Source organism: Xenopus laevis, chromosome 4S (assembly GCF_017654675.1).
Source record: "Xenopus laevis strain J_2021 chromosome 4S, Xenopus_laevis_v10.1, whole genome shotgun sequence".
Classification (NCBI taxonomy): Eukaryota; Metazoa; Chordata; class Amphibia; order Anura; family Pipidae; genus Xenopus; species Xenopus laevis.
The window spans coordinates 19046636-19073212 of NC_054378.1; the positions used below are offsets into that span (position 1 = coordinate 19046636).

The 26577-nt window shown below is 42.4% G+C and overlaps 1 protein-coding gene across 1 annotated transcript in view; it reads left to right on the top strand.

The window, feature by feature from the left end:
- Positions 1-26577, top strand: part of btbd10.S (BTB (POZ) domain containing 10 S homeolog) — a gene marked incomplete at its 3' end in the record, with an annotated part of 36950 nt that extends 10373 nt beyond the window's left edge. The window contains 7 exon segments of the mRNA NM_001096091.1: positions 5420-5616; positions 9944-10214; positions 11794-11896; positions 21919-22039; positions 23534-23731; positions 25052-25162; positions 25890-26577. Of these exon segments, the coding sequence (NP_001089560.1) occupies positions 5420-5616; positions 9944-10214; positions 11794-11896; positions 21919-22039; positions 23534-23731; positions 25052-25162; positions 25890-26200 (1312 nt within the window).

Consider the following 26577-nt stretch of genomic DNA (forward strand, 5'->3'; position numbering starts at 1 on the left):
ACAGATTAAGTGCTCAGTGACAAGGAGACAAAAGGATGGAGGAGCCTGCCTCATAGGGCTTACAGTCTAAATGGCAGGTAAACGTAATTTCATATAGCTTTGGGAAACATGTTTTCTGTATACATTCACATTAATTTTTCCAAGTGTTATTTTTATGAGCATGTGGCTGTTTTTAGTGCTGGTGGGGCCTTTATTTATAAATAAAAACAGATCTGACTTTTGTCCTTCTGATAGTTACTTAGAACCCCTGAAGGGTAGGTCTAGACATTGAGAATTGCTTCCACCCTCCTAAAGAAATATTTGCCAATAAAAGTGCTACTTGCTTATTCTGGGAGATGTTTTATGTAATATTTGCACAAACTGAATAATAGGCTAAAGTGAATAAATGTGGCCATAGATGGGCTGAGAAAAGCTGCCAGCTTAGTCCCTTTGGATCTAGTTGGCAGTTTATTGGCCTATATTTGGGCCCTCCTAACAGCAGATTTATGGTCTAGTTGAGCGGCCACAATGGCACATTGATGTGATTCCTAGGTCCTTATTATGGTCGGCTGTTTAGTCCAAACTGATGAAAGTGCTGCTCATTTGCTGAAACCGCCAAATGAGGAGACTTAATGTAATGTATATCTAGCAGTGCCTCCTATTCACTAGACCCATCAACAGTTCCTCATAGGGTTAAGACATGAAGATTTAAAACTGGATAACTTTTGTATCAGCCAGGGGTGCCCAAAAAAGTAGATTGAGATCTACCAGTAGACCTTTAACTGGTGATCAGTACATCTGAATACACTGTCTACAAACAGCTTGTCTAAATCACTCTCCTGTTTAATGCTTTTCATTCAGATATTTATTATGTAAAGGTTACATAAGAAATAGTTGTTTGTTAAATATAGCAATATGTATTTTCTCATAAATTAATATTTAAGCAATATTTTCCATGGAACAGAATTATAATATTTTATGGATGTATATCATAATGGGACAACATCACTAAAAGTAGACCTTGTATTAGTAAAGTTTGGGCACTCCTGGTATAAGCCATTGGCAAGTGTATTCAGCTTGAAGAGCTCTGTAGACACTGTATAAATAATTTAAGCACAGACAGGGGCACTTCGCCAATGAGGCGAGTTGTCGCCTCAGGCTGCGGCACCCCACTCGGTACCAGGGGCGGCAAAAATGCCGCGTCTTGTTACTTTAAGAGCCGCGTTTCCAGTTCTGAAATTCTGCTCTTCTGTATTCTGCGCTACTGTACTGGTCCTCTCTGCCGCCCTCGTGGACCCCCTTAGGCGCAAAAAGGTAAGCGCACAGGGGAGTGGGCGGGGGGGGGCAGCAACTGCTGCTGCCTCAGGTGGCGGAGGGGCCAGGATCTCCCCATAGCACAGAAGCAAAGAGATCAATAATAATTCATTACACGCTCTTACACCAAACTGATTTATTATTTACATGTAAAATTAACACACAACCAAATCTTTTCTCGGTGGGCCTTATATACTTCTATTTGTCTCATGTAAAAATGCTAGTAAAAAGTACTTGCTTTATGGCGTCTGTTTATTTAAACTTGGTACAGCCTGTATGGTTCCAGTTTGAATTAAATATTAATTTATGATCTGGTGGTTTTGCCACTGACTTATCTAATGGAGTTTTGCATTATTAATTCAGTGGGTTTTAACATCTATGGTAAAAATTTCACAGAAGGCCAAAGGCACTTTTGCTTTGAGTCTTTACTCTTTATATATAACGCCTGCTCAGCTGTGCTTACATTAAGGCGCATACACACCTTCTGCAAAAAAGCAAGATCTGTATGCTAACTAATGCACAGAAAATATATATTGATTTAATATGCTTTTGCTGCAGTTCAGGCCTGGTGATTTGCCCTGAAGAGCCATAGTGTAGACAGAGAAACTCACTTAAAATGCATTGGACTGCACTGAGTTAATTGCTCATCTGTAGAAAATCATTGCAGAAGATATGTGGCCTTAATAGAAATTTTGCTTGCAGCAACATTAATTCTCGTTCGATTTTTCTTCTTCTATTGTCTAACTCACAGGGAAGGGGACTTGAAGCATCATCCCTGAAGAGATAATCTTAGTTCTAAAGTAGGGATTTCCAGACCTATGGGTTGAGACAAGAGGTTCCCCACCATCCCCTTTATACAATGCAAACCAGATGGCTGCCCTAAAAAACAGGGGCAGATATTGCGGGGTCAGCAACTTCTCTGCCCATGTAGGGGTAGGGTTGTCACCAGGCCGGTAAAACACCTGCCAAGGCCGGGGCTGGTATTATAAATTTACCAGCAATGTAATTTGTAATACCCTTAAGAAAAAGCTCGTGGCCCGCCCCGAATTCGCTCAGTACTTACCTTTTTTTTCTCTTCAGGTTTCTGTCCATTGTGCGTGTTGCTCTGCCCCCTTTTGCGTTGTTGTGCGTGACTTCGCACCCTTTTACGTCACGGCCTGCCCCTTTTTGTTCCTGCCCCCCACCGGCCGGTAATTTTTTTTTTCTTTTTTTTAGAAAAGCTGGCAACCCTATGTAGGGGGCCTTACCATACCTCCCAACTGTCCCATTTTTAGAGGGACAGTCCCTCTTTTGACAGCTTAACCCACAGTCCCTAATTTGTATTGGAAAGTCCCAGTTTTTCTCTGTTTTCCGAACAGCCCGAAAAAGAAACAAAGTTTTAGCGTAATTGGCTTTTGGCAGAGAGCCCAGAACAGCCACAGTAGAAGATAAGATACTTTTGTAACAATTTTGAGATAAGCAAATATGTCATTGTAGCAATATAAGTTAACGGGTCCCTTGGGAAAAGTTAGACTCACCGCTTAAAAGGCAATTCACCTTCATTAGCAAAACTGTAATAACTGAAGAAAAAAAAAACAGAAATATGTTCAAACTTAACCTGCCAAATTTTGTAAAATGAACATGGTAATTAGGGGATGTGGCCACAAAAATGGGCGTGGTCAAAACATTTTTTGTCCCTCCTTTTTATTTCCAAAATGTTGGGAGGTATGCCTTACCAATGCCCTTCTTTGACTATTCTTTGAATATCCTGGTGGGCGTAGACGCTGTGGTGTGTTGATCTTTTTCTGACAGGCCTTCGTAGGTCCAATCATTGGTCTGGGGGGCAATTGATTGATCAACACAATTTGGCCCTTTGCGTAGGTGGCGTATTGGCTAAAGATCTACTTGTGAAAGCGCTCTTTAGTCCTGTATCCCCCCACATGTACGTTAATGATTTTTTTTTTTTTTTTTTTTTTTTAATGTGACTTGCTTCCTCCTCCTGTACTGTGCAGCCTTTGGGGGTCAAAATTTCCCAGGCAAAGAAGAAGTAAGGAAATGGACTAAGAAGTTACAGAAGCACTTATCTTAGGCCAAGGGGTATTAGTGCATCCCTCAGATGCAGAAGGCTGCCGACTGTGGCAGTAAAATAATGTATAATCTCTAAATTATTAAAATACATTAGGATTTGAATGGAGAACCCTGTCTTGTCGCTAACCTCCATCGGCATATTGTCAGGCTTTTGGCCAGCCTGGAAACAGTCTGGTTGTTTAGCCAAATGTGAGGCTTAAATCTGACAAAGCATTTCACCACCTGACAGAACAACAGCCGCGACTGCTTCCTGCAGCTTCTGTTGTACTTAATGGGAACAATGTAGCAGTGCAGTGTATAAAGCACTTTTCCACCCGAAAGAGCTCAGAAGTTGGTCGCTTTATCTGCATTAGATTTTATACTTACTGTGTGCCTCCTTTGGAACCTCCACATAGAACTACCACCCACATCAAACCTCTAGTTCATGTAGGGGATCTGTTATCCGGAGAGATCCGAATTATACAAAGGCCGTCATTCATAGATTCCATTTTATCCAAATAATCCAAGTTTTTAAAAATTATTTCCCTTTTCTGTGTAATAATAAAACAGTAGCTTGTACTTGATCCCAACTCAGATATAATGAATCCATATTGGAGGCAAAACCAGCCTATGTAATGTTTACATGATTTTCTAGTAGACTTTAAGGTAGAAAGATCTGTTACCTGGAAAACCCCAGGTCCCGAGCATTCTGGATAACCGGTCCCATACCTGTATTGATATGTCCAGAATACTCGGTTGTCTTCCCCTTTATAGACCTTTCAGTGGCTTTAAATAATAATTTACAGTTTCACCGACCTCTGTGTTAATAATAATAATAATAAAAAATATTCATTAATCAGTGTGTGCCGGGGCTGCAGATCCTCTGTCTACCCATGTTTACGATTCCTGTTAATGTTAAAAGCAGATGGCCGAATCGGGACGACTACCACTGATTAACGCATCTCTGCCCAGTAGGAGTTATCTTATTGCTCAGTCTGCAGCTTGTCTTTTCAGGCTGGAATCTCTTAAACGTACCATACAAAAAAGCAGGCAACCAAGCCTGTTAACTGTTACTCTCCCAGAATGCAAGAGCTGTCTTAAATATGTTTTGCCACTGCAGGTTATTCTCCATCTATTTCAATCTGAAAGAGAGTGAAACCCGCTTCCCATTAAGCAGCTGCCAGCATTCCCCTCCCTTATCTCCATAGCCTGCCTACCACTCTGGGATGTCCAATAGCTTCTCGTTGATAGGGCTGATAGCACAAAGGAGAGGTGGTGGGGCTGCAGACGTCAGGCCCAGCAAAGCCAGTCTGAGTCAGTGATTGTGCGAAAATCATTTGGATTAATATCTGGGAGGCGGTGTCTCCTGAAGTCTGAACAGCTGCCATTGAAGCACGAGGGCAGAGGACAATGTGGCATTTTTTCCTCCTTTCCGAACGCTGCAGTAGAGCTTTATTAACATGATCGGAATAGGCATTATGCTGAACTTTGCGAGGAATGCCCTGGCATCCTGAGCTTTCTTTTAAAGAGTCATTGTTACACAGGACTTTCTTTCTTTGTGCATTTATACCCAAGGTTTTTCAATGCCTGGCCGATGCCTGGGTAAGGTGTGTATCCTGGTTGTTTGTAAAATGCTTGTATTAGTTCTAAGACAAGCAACCGTTCCAGAATGGACAAGAGTTTCTACTTAGCAGTGTAATTCGTTTTATTCTGAGGAATGATAGTAAAGTAGCCCATTTATGTGTAACATTTCATTGTCAGGGGATATATAACTAGATAGGTGATAATTAAGTGTTGTTTTTCTTTGTTTACCGATTTGGCATTTTAAATAGTTTGTCATTTAATCTGTACTCCTAAACATATTTGTTCTCTGCATAAGGTGCAGCTTTACGGTCATGCAGACTGTTTGAATATAGCAGATTTAATTTAGTATTTGACATATACCACATAAAGCTTAATGTTATTCCACTCTTTTTGAGATCTCACATTCACTGTTGAGGCTGTTCCTATTTCTGTTCTTTGAAACAAAAAACATAAATGTCAACACATTTCAAAGTTTGGTCTTCCTTTTCTGTTCCAGTACTCCGTCGCGAGGTGCTAAAGTAGCAGCAGGTAACACCAGAATGAGTCTCCATGGTGCAAGTGGTGGACACGAGCGTTCACGAGACAGGCGCCGCTCAAGCGACAGGTCCAGGGATTCGTCACATGAAAGAGGCGAAAGTCAGCTCACTCCCTGCATCCGAAATGTAACATCACCCACGAGACAGCATCAAAGTGGTAAGCTATGCAGAACAAGACTTGACTAGGAAGGCAGTTAGGCTTAGTGACTAATATAGGTGCAAATATGCCCTAGTGCAGTGACCCATAGTGACCAGTTGTCTTTAATTGGGGTAATGCAATTAGTCTAAGGAAATCATTGGCTGATGTGGGATACTGGGCTGTTTATATTTGCACCTCTGTTGGTAAATGGAAAAATTAATACAGTAGAACCCCCATTTTACATGCCCTGATTTTAAGTTTTCCCTCAGTTTGCACTGTTGTTTTGTGGTCCCACCGATGTATTATTATTATTATTTAGCATTGTCCTGGATTTTACACCATTTTTTATGGTCCCCTGAAAAACGTAAAATGGGGTTTCTACTGTAATACTTTGACAGGTATGCAGCATTCGGCTCGTGAGATTAAACTTTGCACTTGAAATGTATGTCGAGTCTTTCGTTTGGTTTTTAAATTGCTAATTTGTTAGTCCAAATAAAGATTAATGCTCACCATTGGCTTCTGTCAATATATAACTGACCAATTCAGGGTTATTTTATCCAGATGTCCATTGCAACATCCTAGTGCATAGGGCAGAACTCCATTTAAGATGATATTCTTCAGGAACAGCTTCTGGTTTATTTTTTGTTTTTTTTTTAATTATAAGGTCCAACAAGATTTATCTTGTAAATAATGCAAAACTGACTACAGATATTACTAAAGTGTGTGTCCCCTTACCGGGGATAACGTTACCTGAACGTATGCTGAGTGGCACAAAGTGCTGACTGATCCCTAACAACCATGGGTATTGCAATATAACCCTTCTGCACCTATTCAGGGGATAACTTTAGTCCATTTCCTTACATTCCATCTCCTTTGAGTAAAAAAGCAAATGATCTTGTGTGATTCTCATTGTTTTGTAACTGAAACTTTTAGGGGCAATCCAGGTTATATGCTATCCCACTGCCTAACCAAGGCAGTAGACTCCTGTTCCTGAAAACGGTATAAATCAGTGGAAATCTATTCTTGTCACAGAGAAACAGCCCGTGTTCTGTGGATAAAATTGTTGATTTTCTTGAAAACACTGCATTTGGTTTTTTTACACATTGTAAAAGCCAGAAGCCGGGAAAGGTACCTATATATTAAAAAAATCAAAACCTGAGCGCACAATAAGAGCTGAATTGAATTTTTAAGGTGCAACACATTAGCTGATGCTGTTTTAAACAGGATCATGTGCTTATACATCAATAAACCATTTCTGGGCACCAAGCCATCTGGTGCAGTGCTTTTACTGTATCTGTGCATGCATCTCATGTCACCACTTGGTTATTTAGCATTATTTGACTTGGTGTGCAATTACATGGTGATGACTGCTGAAACAAAATAGTTATATTAACCCATTATGAAACTGGAGGCTGTTTCTACTGGCATGTTTATGACATATTTTTATGGTATGAGCAGGCATAGAGGGATTTTGTCATTGACTTGTACATCAGAGCAGCCTCTTTCTTTCTCCTGATAACTTCCTTGACTACTTGGTGGTCAGACTGGTGGAAAACTGACCAGCAGGTGGCGCTGTTGTAACAAAATTCATTCATATTAACAGTTCATGTATCCCTTAATATCTTGAAATTAAAAGAAAATAAATTATGAATGTAAATTGCAAAAGTTCTTAGAATAGCCCCCTCATCAATTTTACATTCACTTATTTTAAAGGTTTACTTATCCTATAATATATTTGAATAAGACATCTCCCACAAAGGGCTGATAATAAGTTGTAATCAGCCGGCAGAGCTTTACAGCGTATTGCTTCTCACTATCTCTTCTATATTACATTTCTAAATATTGCATGGTGAGTCATGAGCAGACAGGTAATTATAAAGTGAGGGGGCTGAAAGTGTTGCTATGTATGAGAGAAATAATGTATTTTTTAAGCTGCGTTGTCGGTGTATTGCTTACTTGTCTGTCACTCTGTCAAACTGGAAACATCGCCATCCAGTGTTACCAAATAAAAAGGTTGCATTTGAACATTATACCATATATATTTTTTTTCTTTATTGTCTGGTGTACTTTCAGCTATTTAGTCAGTAGGAATTCTACAGCTGATTGCCTGCAGATGCTGTTACCAAAACGAAATTGTGATAATCAATCAATAAGCCCCATGTTTCAGTGGAATGTGTCTCTTTTCTGCTGCAGTTTATATCTGCAGCATTCATTGAAAAAGCCAAAATAAAACCTTGGCTTAAGTAGAAGCACAAATATTAAATTAATCTAACTTAATTTTTGGGTGATGCTTTCCTGTTAATGGCAGCTTTCCAAGAACAGTTTTCTGCGCATTGCTCGATCAATATATAACTTATTAACTGCCAAGATCTTTTCAGTTCCCACTATGAGAAGAGATGGGGGACATGGTCCGTGTAACAATTATTCAATATTTATTCTTTTACATGGTTCCTTTCCCTGTTTATAAAATCACACACACCATATGCTAATGTCAAGGGTAATAGTTCACGTATATTATCATTATTATTACTGAGGTTTTTTGATAAGACAAATATGCCTGATAAGAACTCTTTGCATTTTTATGTGATTATTTTTCTTAATGTTCCATTATTTGATAGGGTATATTTGTAGTGCATTTCTATTATGATGCCATTATTCTTGCACCCTGCCTCATTTTTTTGTGTATAAGAACAGCTTTGGGCCTGTAGAAGAACAGCTTTGGGTCCGTAGAAGAACAGCTTTGGGCCCGTAGAAGAACAGCTTTGGGCCCGTAGAAGAACAGCTTTGGGCCCGTAGAAGAACAGCTTTGGGCCCGTAGAAGAACAGCTTTGGGCCCGTAGAAGAACAGCTTTGGGCCCGTAGAAGAACAGCTTTGGGCCCGTAGAAGAACAGCTTTGGGCCCGTAGAAAGAACAGCTTTGGGCCCGTAGAAGAAACAGCTTTGGGCCCGTAGAAGAACAGCTTTGGGCCCGTAGAAGAACAGCTTTGGGCCCGTAGAAGAACAGCTTTGGGCCCGTAGAAGAACAGCTTTGGGCCCGTAGAAGAACAGCTTTGGGCCCGTAGAAGAACAGCTTTGGGCCCGTAGAAGAACAGCTTTGGGCCCGTAGAAGAACAGCTTTGGGCCCGTAGAAGAACAGCTTTGGGCCCGTAGAAGAACAGCTTTGGGCCCGTAGAAGAACAGCTTTGGGCCCGTAGAAGAACAGCTTTGGGCCCGTAGAAGAACAGCTTTGGGCCCGTAGAAGAACTCCCTTGGTCCCGTGGAAGAACGCCCTTGGTCCCGTGGAAGAACGCCCTTGGGCCCGTGGAAGAACGCCCTTGGGCCCGTGGAAGAACGCCCTTGGGCCCGTGGAAGAACGCCCTTGGGCCCGTGGAAGAACGCCCTTGGGCCCGTGGAAGAACGCCCTTGGGCCCGTGGAAGAACGCCCTTGGGCCCGTGGAAGAACGCCCTTGGGCCCGTGGAAGAACGCCCTTGGGCCCGTGGAAGAACGCCCTTGGGCCCGTGGAAGAACGCCCTTGGGCCCGTGGAAGAACGCCCTTGGGCCCGTGGAAGAACGCCCTTGGGCCCGTGGGCCCATATAACCGCACCTTGTGGCTCTGGTTCAAGTGGCAAAAAAAATTATTTAGAATCCGTCACTAGAAGTTTTGTCATGCAGGATTTGGGCCAAAGTTAGTTGGTTAGATTTTGTGCTAGAGTCTGTTATTTAAGTGAGCCCACATACATCTGCTAAAAATGGAGCCCCCCTAAAAAAAAGATATTGGATTTGTCAATGAAAATCTGACACCCAACTGCATGAAGAGAGGGGGAAGAGAAATAGAAAAAGAGAGTGGAAGAGTGAATATACATTTTTTTTTTTTTTAAGAAAAGTTTTTTATTTCAGTATGACTATGTTTATATTAAATTTTAATTGTCATGATAATTCCCCTTTAACTTCATTGCCACTTAAGAAGTTAGTCTTATAGCACTGGCCATAAACAAGGCCAAAAGCCAATATGCAAGATTAGGTGGGATAATATGGATCTGTCTCTCTTTTATATGTATTTAGCCATAGATTTTGACATTGCGCGCTTTTGATAATGGTATTTCGTGTTAATCGATTCCATACCTGTTCCCATGTTTCACTTGTGTGTGCAGCGTTCTTACATGGCTTTACTGAAAAAAAACATTCAATGCAAATTTTTCCGTTGACAAGTTTAAATGTTCTGTATTGAAAATTCAATTATGCAACTGCCGTTAGCACTTTACACCTTCCAATGCCAGACAAAGCATCTGCTGAGCCATTCACTGGTTTCTCTAATTCACTTTGCAGTACTGGAAATTGAAACGAACCCTTGATTCTCTTTTGTAGATCGAGAGAAGGAGTACAGTTCATCCCGGCCAAGCAGTCCCCGGCCACAGAAAACTTCCCCGAATGGTTCCAGTAGTAGCAGGAACAGTAGCCAGTCCAGTTCAGATGGCATGTGTAAGGCTGCTGGGGAGATGGTGTTTGTTTACGAGAATGTGAAGGAAGGAGCTCGGAATATGCGCACGTCTGAACGGGTCACACTAATAGTGGACAATACCAGATTTGTTGTAGATCCATCTATATTCACTGCACAGCCAAACACAATGTTGGGCAGGTTTGTCCTTATTTGTTATTTTACTTTTGTTCACTTTCTTTATGATATTAAATATCAACATTAAAGGATTAATAAACCTTTAAAATAAGTGAATGTAAAACTGATGAGGGTGCTATTCTAAGAACTTTTGTAATTTACATTCATTATATATTTTCTTTTAATTCCAAGATATTAAGGGATACATGTACTGTTAATATGAATGAGCAATGTTACAACAGGGCCGCCTGCTGGTCAGTTTCCTATCAGTCTGACCACCAAATAGTCAAGGAAGTTGTCAGGAGAAAGAAAGGCTGCTCTGATCTTCTGCTTCGTAATAAAAATAGAAACCTTTCTCACATCTTTCCTAAGCAGAAGAACATCAGAGCAGCCTCTTTCTCCTGACAACTTCCTTGACTACTTGGTGGTGAGACTGATGGGAAACTGACCAGCAGGTGGCGCTGTTATAACATTGCTTATTCATAATAACAGTACATTTATCCCTTAAAGGGTACCCGTCACCCAAATATATTCCAAATCCTATTTTATCACATTGGTCAAGCAAAATTAACTTTAATTACGCTATAAAAATTATTTGAATTTTGTTTCCTTCAGTCTGGGATGTCCTAAGTATAGCAAGAAGGCAGGAGCCATTTTGTGGACACTGTTATTAAGAAAAGCCTTGCATCATCTCAGAATCTTGTTTGTGCATCAGAACTGGGGGACGTGATGTCCATCCCCATGCACTGGCTACTTAATTAAATGTTAAGAGAATGGAGGAAATGTGGGGAGAGCAGTGACATCTAGGAAGTGCTGAATGCAAAGTGAAAGTAACTGCCTGCCACACCTCTATGCCTGAGGCATAGGGGAGGGGCAGGCAATATTGATTGACAGTTGAGATTTTTAAATGGGTTTACAATGAAAGCTTTAATAAAAATAGAATTTTGAATTTCATGTTTCATTTGACAAGGACTTTTATTATACAGTTTTTATGTCTGGGTGACAGGTCCACTTTAATATCTTGGAATTAAAAGAAAATAAATAATGAATGTAAATTGCAAAAATTCTTGGCGCCCTCATCAGTTTTACATTCACTTATTTTAATGGTTTACTTATCCTTTAAGACATTGACAGACTAATGGGAAAGAACCACGAGTCTATCTCTTTGGCATATAGTTATTTAATGGGACTAAATGCATCAGTTCATCAAATGAGCTTTGTACATAGGGCTCTTGTTGAAAATGATCATATCGGCAGTCTATACGGCCCCATTCAGCAGAGGCGTTAAATATAAACTACGGTGACTTACATTTCCCCTTCGTCATGCTTTACTGGCAAGCAAATTATAGTATTAGAGCCCTGCCTTGGAGCGAGGTTTGTGCCTGTTCTGTCACCTATAATTACTGACCACTGAATGAAAAAGGCAGCCGTGCATAGTCGTGATTGGTCTCGGAATGTGGCCGTCTAATGATTACCTTGCAGTGTCGCCGAGCATACTTTATAGAGAAGTCATTGAAGGAAGAATAAAATGGTGTGATAACTGTGGGGGCTGCTTTATTTCCTTCTCATTTGCACTGAATCTTATAACGGTTTTGTCACGCAGGATGTTTGGATCAGGCAGAGAACATAATTTCACACGTCCCAATGACAAGGGGGAATATGAGGTGGCAGAAGGAATCAGTTCTACAGTATTTCGGGCAATTTTGGTGAGCATTTGTGTGTGTGTTGTTTTTGTCGCATGAGCAGATAAACAGAATCAGGAATTCCTTCACTGATTACGCTTCAATGATTGGTCAGTTGGAGCCATTTAGTTGTTATAATCCATTACAAGTATTGGGTCAATTATCTGGAAAGCTGAATTACGGAAAGCCCATTTCCCATAGACATCATATTATCCAAATAATCCAATTTTTTAAACATGATTTCCCTTTTCTCTGTAATAATTAAACAGTAGCTTGTACTTGATCCCAACTAAGATATAATTAATCCTTATTGGAAGTAAAACCAGCCTATTGGGCTTATTTAATATTTACATGATTTTCTAGTAGACTGAAGGTATGAGGATCCAAATTACAGAAAGATCCATTATCTGGAAAACCCCAGGTCCCAAGCATTCTGGATAACAGATCCCATACCTGTACTGATTTTCTTTTTGCCATGACACTTGTTCTCAGTGAGAGTGTATGCCAGACTTCTAATGATTCCAATTGTTACGCTGTTCTTTATCTTTGTAATTTATTCTTTTTCTGCCATTGATCCAAACAACATACTTAAATATATATATAAAAAAAATCTATCTGCTCATTCATCTTTAATATCGGCCTTGGAATGGCTTTGTTTGCATTCAGCTTAGGACATGGACACTTACTCCTAAAATGTTCCCCTAGGCTCCTTTACATTTGTGATGCATTATATATTCATGCTTCCTTCTGGCTCCTTAAAATTTAAAGGGACACTGTAAATGAAATATACATTTTATATTTGGCTTATTAAAACAAAAATGTAATGGTAGGCTGGCTGGGTGGAAATTAATGAGAAAGATAAAGATATTCATGGCTCTTTTTTAACAAGAGCCATGAATATCTTGTAAAATATACGATTATAAACAATGCTTAGTGATGTCGTCCGTTATAATCGGTGCTCAGTGATTTAATGTGTTACTTGACTCACCGAAAGTTGTGTATTATTAAATATAATGAACCTGTTTTGAAACATATGAGCATAGTAGAAGTATACCGTCGTGGAACACCCTTATACACTGCTGCTAACAGAGAAGATTTGTGTGGTGGAACTACAGTTAGGTCCATAACTTTTTTTTCTAATTTTGGGTCTGTACATTACCACAATGAATTTTAACTGAAACAACTCAGATGCAGTTGAACTGCAGACTTTCAGCTTTAATTCAGTGGGTTGAACAAAAAGATTGCATAAACATGTGAGGAACTAAAGCCTTTTCTCTTGCCTAATTGGGGGACACAGGCACCGTGGGGATGAAGATCCTGCAGCTGGAGACCGGACACTAAGTAGTTAAATTCTGACTCCTCCTCCTGCTGTGGGCTTCATCCCCTGTCTCCTCCTAACCCTCCAGTTTCGTTTAGTGTCCTCAGAAGGAGACACATATCTTGGTGGCTGGAGCAACTGATCAAGACTCCGTGTTATGATCATGCCACACTAAGGGGACATTGATTCATTCAGAGAGCCTCTCCAGCTATTAACTACTATGCCCTACAGCCTTCCCGCTCTACGGAGGTCTGCAGGCTTGCTCCTATCTCCCTGCGCTGCTTCCCGCTCTTCGGAGGCCTGCAGCAGCGCTTTACATCCACCCAGGGTGTATAGTCTGATTCAAATACAGATATATGTGTTGCTGTTGTGTCATATATATTTTTATTTGTATTTATTTATAGGGAGATCTCTTCACAGGGCAAGGATCAGCTGGCATCTTGGGTGAGTAGGTTTTTCACATTACCCCCTCGACTCTTCTTAGGTTCCCTCTATACTCTAGACACTTTCCATGTCTTCACTCACCCTCAAAGGCACTCCGTTTAGGACCCACTGTCTTCTCTCTCTGTTCGCCGCATTCTCCCGCCCTTCCACTAATGGCGCGGCTCTTGCGTTCCACGCTGGAACTCACTTCCGCCCTTCCGGCGTTCACGCGGGCTTCTCTCTCTCCTCTCCCGCGCCGCACACTGTTAGCTGCTCCAGCGCTGGCTCCGTGCAGGTTTATTGTTGCCTGCGCACACAGCCCTGTTTCCTTCCAGCTGCGCTCCTGACCCTCTCAAGGCGATCGATCAGGGACTGGAAAGGATCTTCCCAAGGCAAGTACCCTTCTCTGCCTCATAGCATTTTTGGCTTAGGCTTCAGGGACACTTACCCCGACTTATGCTCTTTCTCCACAGGCCTCTTTGCCACGGAGACCCCTCTGCCATCCCCTCCCTACATCTCCCTGGGGACCCCTGTCTCATAAAAAAAAAAAAAAAAAAAAAATTATTTCTGTTTCACTATTGCAAGGAGCATTATGGCAGACAAAACAGAAGAGCCAAGGACCTCCAAGTCCTCAGCTCTTACACGCTCCCATACTCAGATTTCTTTTTTGGCCTGCACACAATGTAAGGCAAAATTTACAGCTGCTTCGGCTGACTCAGTGTGTATAGCATGCAGACCATCAGAACCCTCGCCACCACCTATGGCCAGCACTTCTGATTCTGAGTTGGTTAGGGCCCTATCCCTCTCACTTGCAGGCATTCAAAATCTGGCCCGCATTCCCGAGACCCTGGACAAGGTCCTTGAGCGCCTTTCCCAACCCTCTAGGCTGGATGATCGCCCCTCTGGCACCAAAAGGCAAGCTCATTCCCCTCCTGCTTCCCCAAGGGAACAATATTCTCCCTCTGATGAGGAAGGCCAAGTCCTATCAGAGGACGATTCTGACCAGGAACACCTAGATCCAGATCTAGATACTCCTAGAACACAAAAGGAGGTCGAAGGCCTCATACAAGCGGTTCTCAGTACCCTGAACCTCGAAGACTCTGTCACTGTGGTTGATCCAACCAAAAATTTATTCAAGAGACATAAGAAGAGCTCGTACGTGTTCCCAGCATATGAGCAACTTGACGAGTTAATCAGGGCCCAATGGAAACACCCTGATCACAGGGTACAGATCTCCAGACGCTTCTCTCAGACATATCCCTTCCCTCAAGAGTGCACCGATCTCTGGGCTTCACCCCCAGCGGTTGACCCTCCAGTTTCCAGACTGTCCAGAAACACTACCATCCCAGTGGCAGATGCAGCAGCATTCAAGGACCCTATAGACAAACGCCTAGAAGGGTTCTGCAAGTCAGCATTTTCAGCGGCAGGCTCCGCCTTTCGACCAATCTTCGCTATTGCCTGGGTTGCAAAGGTCATGGAAGTCTGGGTGGAGCAAGTAGCACAACTTATTGGCTCCGAGGATCCTACTACAGATAACCTCCTGTCCCAAGTAGCGGATGCTACCTCATACATAGGCGACGCAGCAATTGATGCAGCAAAGATGGTGGCCCAGGCCTCAGCACAATCTGTGGCGGCTCGTCGGTTCCTGTGGCTGAAAACTTGGTCTGCCGATATCACTTCCAAACGTTCACTGGTCAGCCTTCCCTTCCAAGGCAAATTGCTCTTTGGGCCCGAACTTGACAAAATTATCTCCCAGGCAACGGGCGGTAAAAGCACCCTACTCCCACAGACAAGAACCAAACAACCTTCTTTCAAAAGAAGACCCTTTTTTCGTCCCTTTAGGCAAGGACAAAGGCACAGACGGATAAGGCCAGCTCTAGTTTCCGTTCTCGCTACCAAAACAAGCAGAGAACCAGCTGGTCGTCCAGCAAGGCCCCAGCAATGCCCTCTCAGGACAAGTCCAACTCCACATGAAGGGGTGCCCACCCCCGAAGGGATTCCCCTAGGAGGCCGCCTACAATCCTTTCGGGAGGTGTGGAAAACAAAAGTAAGGGACCAGTGGGTCCTTCGGGTGGTTTCACAAGGACTCTTGATAGACTTTACTCAAAGGCCACCCCACCGATTCTTCATATCAAGGTTACCTCGTCAAAAGATCAACATAGACAAATTCCTCGGGGTCATCCAGACCCTTGCCTTAACAGGCACAATACAACCAGTACCAAGATCAGACTACTGCCGAGGCTACTATTCCAACTTATTCATGGTGCCCAAGAAGGACGGATCTCTGAGACCAGTCCTAGACCTGAAAGACCTCAATCCCTTTGTCAAAAAATGCCATTTCAAGATGGAATCAATCCAGTCCGTTTTGGCAGCCATGGAAGAGGGCGAATTCATGTCCGTCATCGACATCAAGGACGCCTACCTTCACATTCCCATTCACCCAGCACACCACCAGTTCCTCAGATTCTTTGTCAACGGAAGACACTGGCAGTTTGTAGCACTTCCATTCAGACTGTCATCAGCCCCTCGAACCTTCACCAAGGTGATGGCGGCAGCACTGGAGGAGCTGAGACTTATGGGAATACCGGTCATCCCATATTTGGACGACCTACTCGTAAAAGGCCCATCCGCAAGCATTGCACATCACCATACAGCCCAGGTCCTACAGTCCCTGACAGCCCTAGGCTGGCTGATCAACTTCAACAAGTCCACTCTCATTCCGACTCAGAAGATAGAATACCTAGGCCTACTATTGGATTCCAGGAACGGGAGAGTCTTTCTCCCAAGAGACGAGGCCAACACCTTACAAGACAGGGTACGGAACCTCTTGAGTACTCCCTATGTGTCTCTCCGGGTAGCCATGCAAACCCTTGGGACGTTGGTAGCGTCGTTTCCGGCAATCCCCTATGCTCAATTCCACACCAGACCACTTCAACATGCCATTCTGCTGCAACAACGCAAGGATCGGACGAATCTCGACCGACAGATTCTCCTCCCGCACCGAGTAAGACTCTCGCTCGACTGGTGGCTCCAGCCCCATCGCACTGCTGGAGGAAGACCCCTTCCCCCCCACCACTGGATAATTCTCACAACGGATGCCAGTCTAAGGGGGTGGGGAGGTGTACTCGAACAAGCGACGGTCCAAGGCCTTTGGGATCAAGAGGAGAGACTGCTTTCCATCAACCTCTTAGAACTGAGGGCGATTCGTTATTCTCTGGAACACCTGACTCCCTTACTCCAGGGTGAAGCGGTGCGGATCCAGTCCGACAATGTAACAGCAGTTGCATATATAAACCATCAAGGCGGCACCAGAAGCCAGGCAGCCCTTCGGGAAGCAAACCACATCCTAGCATGGGCAGAAAAGCACGTACCCGCGATATCGGCGGTCCACATACCAGGAATCGACAACTGGATAGCGGACTACCTAAGCTGAGAAACGATGGATCACGGAGAGTGGAGCCTCCATCCGGAGGTCTTCCAACTCATCGTGGACAGATGGGGGATACCACACATCGATCTGATGGCGTCCCGAAGCAACCGGAAGGTTCCAAGATTTGTGGCAAGAAGCTCAGATCCGCTAGCTCACGCGGTGGACGCCCTGGTAATTCCTTGGAGGTTCCCCATGGCATACATATTCCCACCTCTGGCCCTCCTACCAAAAATCATCAAGAAGATAAAACGAGAAGGCACCCAGACGATTCTGGTAGCACCTTTTTGGCCCAGGAGGGCATGGTTTGCGGACTTAGTGCGGTTAGCAAGGGACGAACCATTCCATCTTCCTCTGCGAGAAGATCTTCTGACGCAGGGGCCCATCGTTCACCCAAATTCTCGTCAGTGGGCTTTAACGGCATGGCTATTGAAGCCCTAGTTCTCAGGAAAGCGGGAGCTCCAGCAGAAGCACTCCCTACCATGCTAAGGGCGAGCAAACCTGTTTCTGCCAAAGCATATCACAGAGTATGGAAAACATTTTTTACCTGGTGCGAACGCAGAGGTACGGATCCTCAGAAAGCGAAAGAACGGGATATTCTCTCCTTCCTGCAAGAGGGATTGACGAAGGGCCTGGCTGTCAGTTCCCTGAAAGTTCAAGTATCTGCATTATCCATTCTTCTCCAAGAAAGGTTGGCGCTCCGGAGTAATATTAGAACTTTCCTTCAGGGTGTGATTAGATTGGCACCCCCGTATCGTTATCCTGTACCACCCTGGGATCTTAACCTGGTGCTCTCTGTTCTTCAGGAAGACCCATACGAACCTTTTGACTCATTACCTCTGTCCACACTGACTGAAAAGGTGGTGTTCCTTTTGGCCATCACATCAGCGAGGAGAGTGTCCGAAATGGCGGCTCTTTTGTGCAAATCCCCATTCCTCATCATACACAAAGACAAGGTAGTACTCCGACCTACTCCTGATTTTCTACCCAAGGTGGTGTCGGAATTCCACTTAAACCAGGATTTGGTAGTGCCTTCCTTATGCCCGGAACCCGCTAATCCTATTGAACGTAAACTGCATACCTTGGATGTTGTTCGTGCCATCTCTTCGTACTTGCTTGCTACTAAAGATGTCAGAAAGACGGATGCACTTTTTATTATTCCTAATGGACCGAGGTGCGGCCTTAAAGCAGCCAAGTCTACGATTGCTAAGTGGATTCGTTCTACGATCATTAGATCTTATGCTGTGAAGGGAAAACCACCACCACTCAAGGTGAGAGCTCACTCCACACGCTCTCTCAGCACATCCTGGGCGTTCCAACACCAAGCTTCAGCGGAACAGGTCTGCAGAGCGGCCACTTGGGCGTCCCTTCACACTTTCACGCGATTCTACAGGCTACACACACAAGCCGAAGCCAGCTTCGGGAGGAAGGTGTTGCAGGCTGTAATCAGTTGAACACCTTGGGGTTCAGTGTCCCGCCCTCTTGGGTTGCTTTGGGACATCCCCACGGTGCCTGTGTCCCCCAATTAGGCAAGAGAAAGAGAGATTTTTGTACTTACCGTTAAATCTTTTTCTCTTGTCCTATATTGGGGGACACAGGCCTTCCCTCCCTGTTTGACACTGATTTCTTGTATAAGTTAGTTTCTGGTTGGAACACTGTTACGGGTTGTTTTTATTTATACATATATATATATATACATATATATATATATATATGTATCAATATATATAGTTTTTCTAGGGGGGTTTTCGATTCCTCTTCTGTTTTGGGTCATTATGCTCCTTCTTCGGTCGAAACTGGAGGGTTAGGAGGAGACAGGGGATGAAGCCCACAGCAGGAGGAGGAGTCAGAATTTAACTACTTAGTGTCCGGTCTCCAGCTGCAGGATCTTCATCCCCACGGTGCCTGTGTCCCCCAATATAGGACAAGAGAAAAAGATTTAACGGTAAGTACAAAAATCTCTCTTTTTAACACAATCACTTCATTTCAGGGACTCAAAAGTAATTGGACAAATTAAAAAACTGAAAATAACATGTTTATTTCTAATACTTGGTTGAAAACCCTTTGCTAGCAATGACAGCCTGAAGTCTTGAACTCATGGACATCACCAGATTCTGGGTTTCCTCCTTTTTAATGCTCTGCCAGGCCTTTACTGCAGCGGCTTTCAGTTGCTGTTTGTGTGTGGGCCTTTCTGTCCGAAGTTTAGTCTTCAATAAGTGAAATGCAGCTCAATTTGGTTCAGATCAGGTGACTGACTTGACCATTCAACAATATTCCACTTCTTTGCTTTAATAAACTCCTGGGTTTCTTTGGCTGTATGTTTTGGGTCATTATGAAACGCCTCCCAATCAATTTGACTGCATTTAGCTGAATTTGAGCAGACCGTGTCTCTGAACACCTCAGAATTAATTTGTCTGCTTCTGTCCTGTGTCACATCACGGATAAACACTAGTGTCCCAGTGCCACTGGCAGCCATGCACACGAAAACCATCACGCTGCCTCCTCCATGTTTTATAGATGATGTGGTATGCTTTGGATCATGTGCTGTTCCACCCCTTCGCCATACACCCCTTTGCCATCATTCTGGTAGAGGTTGATCTTGGTTTATTCTGTGCAAAGAACATTTTTTTTTTTTTTTTTTTTAGCAAAGTCCCATCTAGCCTTTCTATTCTTGATGCTTATGAGTTGCTTGCACCTTGCAGTGCACCCTCTGTATTTACTTTCATGCAGTCTTCTCTTTATGGTAGACTTGGATATCGATACGCCTACCTCCTGGAGAGTGTTGTTCACTTGTTTGGCTGTTGTGAAGGGGTTTCACTTCACCGTGGAAATTATTCTGGGATCATCCACCACTGTTGTCTTCTGTGGACGTCCAGGTCTTTTTGCGTTGCTGAGTTCACCAGTGCTTTCTTTCTTTCTCAGGATGTACCAAACTGTAGATTTTGCCACTCCTAATAGTGTACCAATTTCTCGGATGGGTTTTTTCTGTTTTTACAGCTTAAGGATGGCTTGTTTCACCTGAATGGAGAGCTCCACACACAAGCACCCCCCTCAAATCAACTCCAGGGTTTTTATTTGCTTAATTGATAATGACATAATGAAGGAATTGCCCATACGTGCCCATGAAATAGCCTTTGAGTCAATTGTCCAATTACTTGTGAGCCCCTGAAATGAAGTGATTGTGTTAAGGATTTAGTTCCTCACATTTTTAAGCAATCTAGTTGTTCAGCCCACTGAATTAAAGCTGAAAGTCTGCAGTTCAATTGCATCTGAGTTGTTTCATTTACAATTCATTGTGGTAATGTACAGAACCAAAATTAGAAAAATGTTGTTTCTGTCCAAAGATTTATGGACCTAACTGTATACCCCCAAAATGAATATTTAATGAATATTTAAGCAACAGATCGTTTAGCGTGTACCGTGAATAATACGATCCTAGGGGGCAGCAATTTTCTATTTATGATTACCCAATGGCACATACTACTAAAAAAGTATATTATTATGAAAATGGTTTATGTACATGAAGCAGGGTTTAACATATGAGCTGTTTTATGCAATATCTTTTTATAGAGACCTACATTGTTCGGGGGGTATAGTTTCCTTTAAAACAGTGACTGCAAAATGCATCAAAACCAGTGTAACGGCATCTTTGCACTTCAATCTCTGGTGCTGCCAAGGGGGCCCCGTGCTTGGCTGAGTCACCTGCTGCATGCTTTATACGTAATGTATTGCGAGTGTATCTGCAGTGGTGACTAACGTATTGATCACTGCTCCCGGCGGAGCACTTAAAAATAAATAAATAAACAATAGAATAACGTTGGCTTTCATCAGTGTGGTTATCAATGCTCTGTCCACAACTGAAAAGCTGCCTTTCAAACAACTACTAAATAGGTTGAAGTGATGTCCAGTAGCAGTTGCAAATTGATTCTCAGCAATTTTTCTCATTATGCAAACTCTGTTCATAAAGCAGACTCTAATTTTCCTGTATTCGTCAGTAACAGCACTCGCGCTATATTTTCTTTATATGTGTGGTGCAGGTCCCAGTGAGGTTTTCCGGTCTTCCCTCGTTATTAGTATACAAAAATGGACAGCACTCACGATTGTATGCAAAAAAGGTTATATTATAGTGGAAAAAAGCAAATACATCACCATAAGTGTACAGATTTTGTAGCAAAGTTTCAAGACGGTTTAGGCTCTTTCTCAAGCCATGTGAACAATGATTTCTAAAATCAAGTTAGTCTATACAGGTTTTAAAGTCCATCAAAGTCCATATGCCTCGTACAGGGCCGTCACCACACTTGCTGTATAGAACAAATAAATAGACATTTGTAACATGTATATAACAACAAATCGTATATTTTCCAATATCCATATTTTATAAAAATAAATACAGGTTATAATCTTTATTTAATCTATGCGGATGTAGTGAATTTAATTTTCTTATCCACCACACCTCTCTCTGTGTAAGTTTCAACTCACAATCCCCACCTCTCTTTAGTGGGGGCACTGTCTCCAGTATCGTGAATCTCAACTGTTCCGCTGTATGCCCTTTCTCCTTAAAATGTTTGCAGAGTGGTAGTGTCACATTCCCTGTATTAATGGTAGATCTATGTTGAGAGATACGTAACTTCACTTCTGTATTGTCTCCCCAACATAGATCTTCCCACAAGGGCACACTATAGCGTATATCGCATGTTATGAGATACATGTGTAGTATCTCCTTGTGAATCAAATTTGCCCAGTGTTTATAATAAACCCCCACTGTCATTGTCTATCAAATATAATTCTCCTGGGTTGGGTGTTACTTGATACTGTCATTGTTTTTGATTTTATTTTTATTCGTATTTTTTTTTTTTTTTTTTTATGATTTTTTATAAGGATTACTACAAGACTGGAATAATCCGTTGCCCTGATGGAATATCAATTCCTGAGCTAAGGGAGGCTTGTGACTATCTGTGTATCTCATTTGACTATAGCACTATCAAATGCAGAGACCTCAGTAAGTATTGACGGTAGGAGATCCCTTGATAAAGCAAGGTGATGGGCGTCTCTCTGTCTCTATCTCTATCCTATTATTAAACAGTTCTGAGCATCTAAATTCTAACACTCTAAAGCCTTTCGCCCCATATATTGCTTTCCAAACGTCATCTTTTCTCCTCGCATCAATATTCACCCCTGTTGTTTACAGAAACCGTAAGAGCATCCATGTTGCTACCTGTTGCCGTGTCAGTATTTGTCTTTTTTTTTACTTCTAATTTCCAAAAAAGGGCATCAAAAGCACAAACAAGTGCAAGTAGCTTTCATATCCATGTCCCTATGCCTAACTCGCTTTAGTCCTTTGTTTTTTGATTTTTCTACATTAAAGGATGAGAAGCACCAAGTGTATATACTATAGTAGAACGTATCTGTTATCTACTGTGTATCCGGTGCTTGAATGGCTGCCCCCATGGCTACACAGCAGATCTTTTATAAACTATAGTAGTACTTATCTGTTATCTACTGTGTATCCTGTGCTTGAATGACTGCCCCTATGGCTACACAACAGCTTGTTTGTATAAACCACAGTATAGTTCCTGAAGCAAATACATCCGTTTTACCAGCACAGGGCAACAGTGCATTATATTTTCATTACTTCAAGACACTTTAATTTTTAGATGTTACTGTTCCTTTAATGCACTTGCTAAAAAAATTTAACTCTGGTAATGCGCTCCTGTTGCGTGTAATTTGCGATTGAGTGTGTATGTATCCTATTTTCTCCCCCCCCCCCCATTATACATAGTTTTGCTATGCTATATCCGACCATGTACAAAGCCTTTTCTGTGACCTTCAGATGTTCTGCTTGGAAAGACCGGATCTGCTATTCCCACACAGATTAGATTTAAAGAAGAGCCATATTTGTGCTGTGTAGCTCAGCAGAATCATCTGGGGATTGTATTCTGCAAGTAGTCAACTCCTCCATAAAGGGATGCTGCTGTATAACTGGGTAGGATTATTAGCAACTGAACAGCTAGTCTGCCTCTGTTGCACAGCAGCTTTCTTGTTCATACCTTGTGTTTTGGAGTCAGAAAGTGACCCCAGTGGCAGTAGCACAGTTCTGAGTTTGTATATAAAGAGGCAGAGAGATGAAGTGCTGTTTTGTCAGCTAAATTCTTCATGCATACATAGGAGTTTCATTAGACTTCAATAAAAGTGAAGACCATTTTTAAAGGTCCTTTCGAGGGACTGCATTATTCCTGGGTTTTCCAAACAGCAGTTGTGGTACGTCCATCTTCTCTCCTGCGTGTCCTTCCCAAGTCCTTTTGAAGCTTTTCTCTTGTAATCTATTAGGAATGTTTCACTGTGATGATCTTTTTTTCCCAGCTCTTCAGAAACACACACACAGGGCTGCACAATGCAATAGCTGGCTAATAACTGTGTTTGCTTCAACAGAGGGTACATTACTTTACACAGCAGGCTTCGATAAAAAAATAAATAAAAATTTCCGCCCCTCCAGGTGCCCTTATGCATGAATTATCAAACGATGGAGCCCGTCAGCAATTTGAGTTTTACCTAGAGGAGATGATCCTCCCCTTGATGGTAGCCAGCGCTCAGAGCGGGGAACGTGAATGCCATATTGTTGTTCTAACTGATGACGATGTTGTCGATTGGGATGAAGAGTACCCACCACAGATGGGTGAAGAATATTCACAAAGTATGTGCTTTCAGATGTTTGTTTATAAAAGAACACTTTGAGATAGTAGTACCTTAATAGTAAGGTAGTGTTTTATACAATGGCTGATACGTACTGAAAGCAGCTATTCAGTTCAATTTGGGATAAAGACATTGGCTTGTTTATGCAGTCCTCTCCTACTGACCTTCATTTACTACAGGTCTGGACTGGAAGTCAAAACAGGCCCTGGCATTCCAAGTAGACAGATGCCCAAATAGTCCTCCACCAGCCCACTAAATAGTTACTGTCTATAGGACCTTACAGCAGCCCCTCTGGCATTTGCCAGAACCCACAGATTGCCATTCCGGGCCAGCTTGTTATGATCCGATCGATGGCCTAGGGGCCAAGCAATCCAAGCAGCCGGATATCACCCATCTCAGGGTTGCCATAACAGGGAAAGACCAGATCTTCGGGTGTGTGGCCTGCTTTAAAAGAAAATGGGGTGAGAAATGTTTATATCTTGGCAATGTTTTAAAGGAATTGTTCAGTGTAAATAGATAGACTGTGCAAAATAAAAAAAAATTCTAATTTAGTTAGTTAGCCAAAAATGTAATGTATAAAGGCTGGAGTGACTGCATGTCTAACATAACAGCCAGAACACGACTTCCTGATTTGCAGCTCTCTTGGTTTCCACTGATTGGTTACCAGGCAGTGACTTGAGGGGGGGGGGCATATGGGTCATAACTGTTTGATTTTGAATCTGAGCTGAATGCTGAGGATCAATTGAAAACTCACTGAACAGTTATGTCCCATGTTGCCCCCCTTCAAGTCACTGACTAACTCAGAGTTAGAGAGCGGCAAAGCAGGAAGTAGTGTTCTGGCTATTATGTTAGACATCCAGTCACTCCAACCCTTATACATTACATTTTTGGCTAACTAACTATATTAGAAACATTTTTTATTTTGCACAGGCTATTTATTTACCCAGTTTATATTTTAACACTGAACTGTTCCTTTAAAGGAAGAAACCAATGAAATAGTGAAGGGGATGCAGAAAATAGTAGAATGTCTGAAAGCCTTTGTGTTGGCCTTAGAAGGGAACAAGATGAGCCTGTGTACATCTTGGCCATGTTTTAGTGTAAGAAGCAAAGACAATTCTGCGTGAATGCTCATCAGAATTCTTAGATTTTAAGAGAAATTTGTTAAATTATTCTAGAGCGTTCATAATCCAGAATGCAGTGTGCAAATGTAGAAATAATTTTACGCTTGTGGCAGATTAATCGCCTGAAGACTAAGCTACAAACAAATGCACCCTTTGTTCCATGTGTAAATCTATACTCATGCCTACCTTTTCTCTTCCAGTTATTTACAGCACCAAATTGTACAGATTTTTCAAGTACATAGAAAACAGGGATGTAGCAAAATCCGTTCTGAAGGAGAGAGGTCTGAAAAAGATTCGGCTAGGTATTGAAGGTAAGGTTAAAGGGAAACCAAAATACAATGGAAATATTGTGATGTATTAAAAAATTGCTGTCGATGAACAAGTCTGGACAGTCACGATCTGATCATTTGCTCAACTATAGCATTTAACTTCTAGACAGACTATATCATACAATTATGTAATAGAAAATGCGACCATGGAGAATGGGTAATGCAGCTGTTTCCCCTAGACAGATAAGTAAACTTTTAAAATAAGTGAATGTAAAATTGATGAGGGGGTTATTTTAAGAACTTTTGCATTTGCAATTTACATTCATTATTTATTTTCTTTTAGTTATTAAGGGATAAATATACTGTTATACATATACACCCAACAGCGCCAGCTGCTGGTCAGTTTTCCACCAGTCTGTCCACCAAGTAAACAAGGAAGAAAGAAAGAGGCCGCTCTGATGTTCTTCTGCTTAGGGATAAAACATCAGACATCAGAGCAGCCCCTTTTTTTCTCCTGACAACTTCCTTGACTACTTGCTGGTCAGACTGTTGTAAACTGACCAGCAGGTGGCGATGTTGTAACATTGCTCATTCATATTAACAGTACATGTATCCCTTAATATCTTGGAATTAATTTTACATTCACTTATTTTATTTTGCACATTCCTTCTTTGTAAATGTACTTTTACACATTTGTTCTCCCACAACAATTGTTTTATTGATCAAACTGTGGTGCTTGTCTTTTTTTTTTTTTTTTTTTAATTTCTAGGTTACCCAACTTACAAGGAGAAGGTGAAGAAGAGACCAGGGGGGAGGCCTGAAGTCATATACAACTACGTGCAGAGACCCTTCATCAGGATGTCGTGGGAGAAAGAGGAAGGCAAGAGCCGCCATGTGGACTTTCAGTGCGTCAAGAGCAAGTCGATCACTAACCTCGCTGCTGCCGCTGCAGACATCCCCCAGGACCAGCTTGTAGCCATGCACCCAACCCACCAGGTGGATGAGCTTGACATTTTACCCAATCAGCCCCCACCTTGCAACAACGACATGGACCCTGACGGCCCCAACTCCACTTCCTAACTGCGACTCTTTCCAACGGGGAAACAGATATGGCGGAAGGCCTTGTAAGGTCCAAGTCCTTTAAAAATCCGATCCGTGGCAGTTTGCAATCGCAGGAGACAAGTGGTTACCAGGTGAAGATGGCCGCAACCCGTGGTCAATGCAGGCAGCACAGCTCACAGTTTTCCTACAATCATTACGACTACTCTTTGCAAAGGGAGTGCAACCCCTAATCCAGTCTAATCGCACAACAGCAGCGTCTCGTGTTTGTACAACGTCTTGGTTTTGCCGTGTGGACTTTTTTTTATTATTATTATTATTTTTAAGACCAAAGGAACACATGGAAAACTATTCTTCTGTTCCCTTTGTTCAAACGTATTGATTATTTTTAGTGGTTT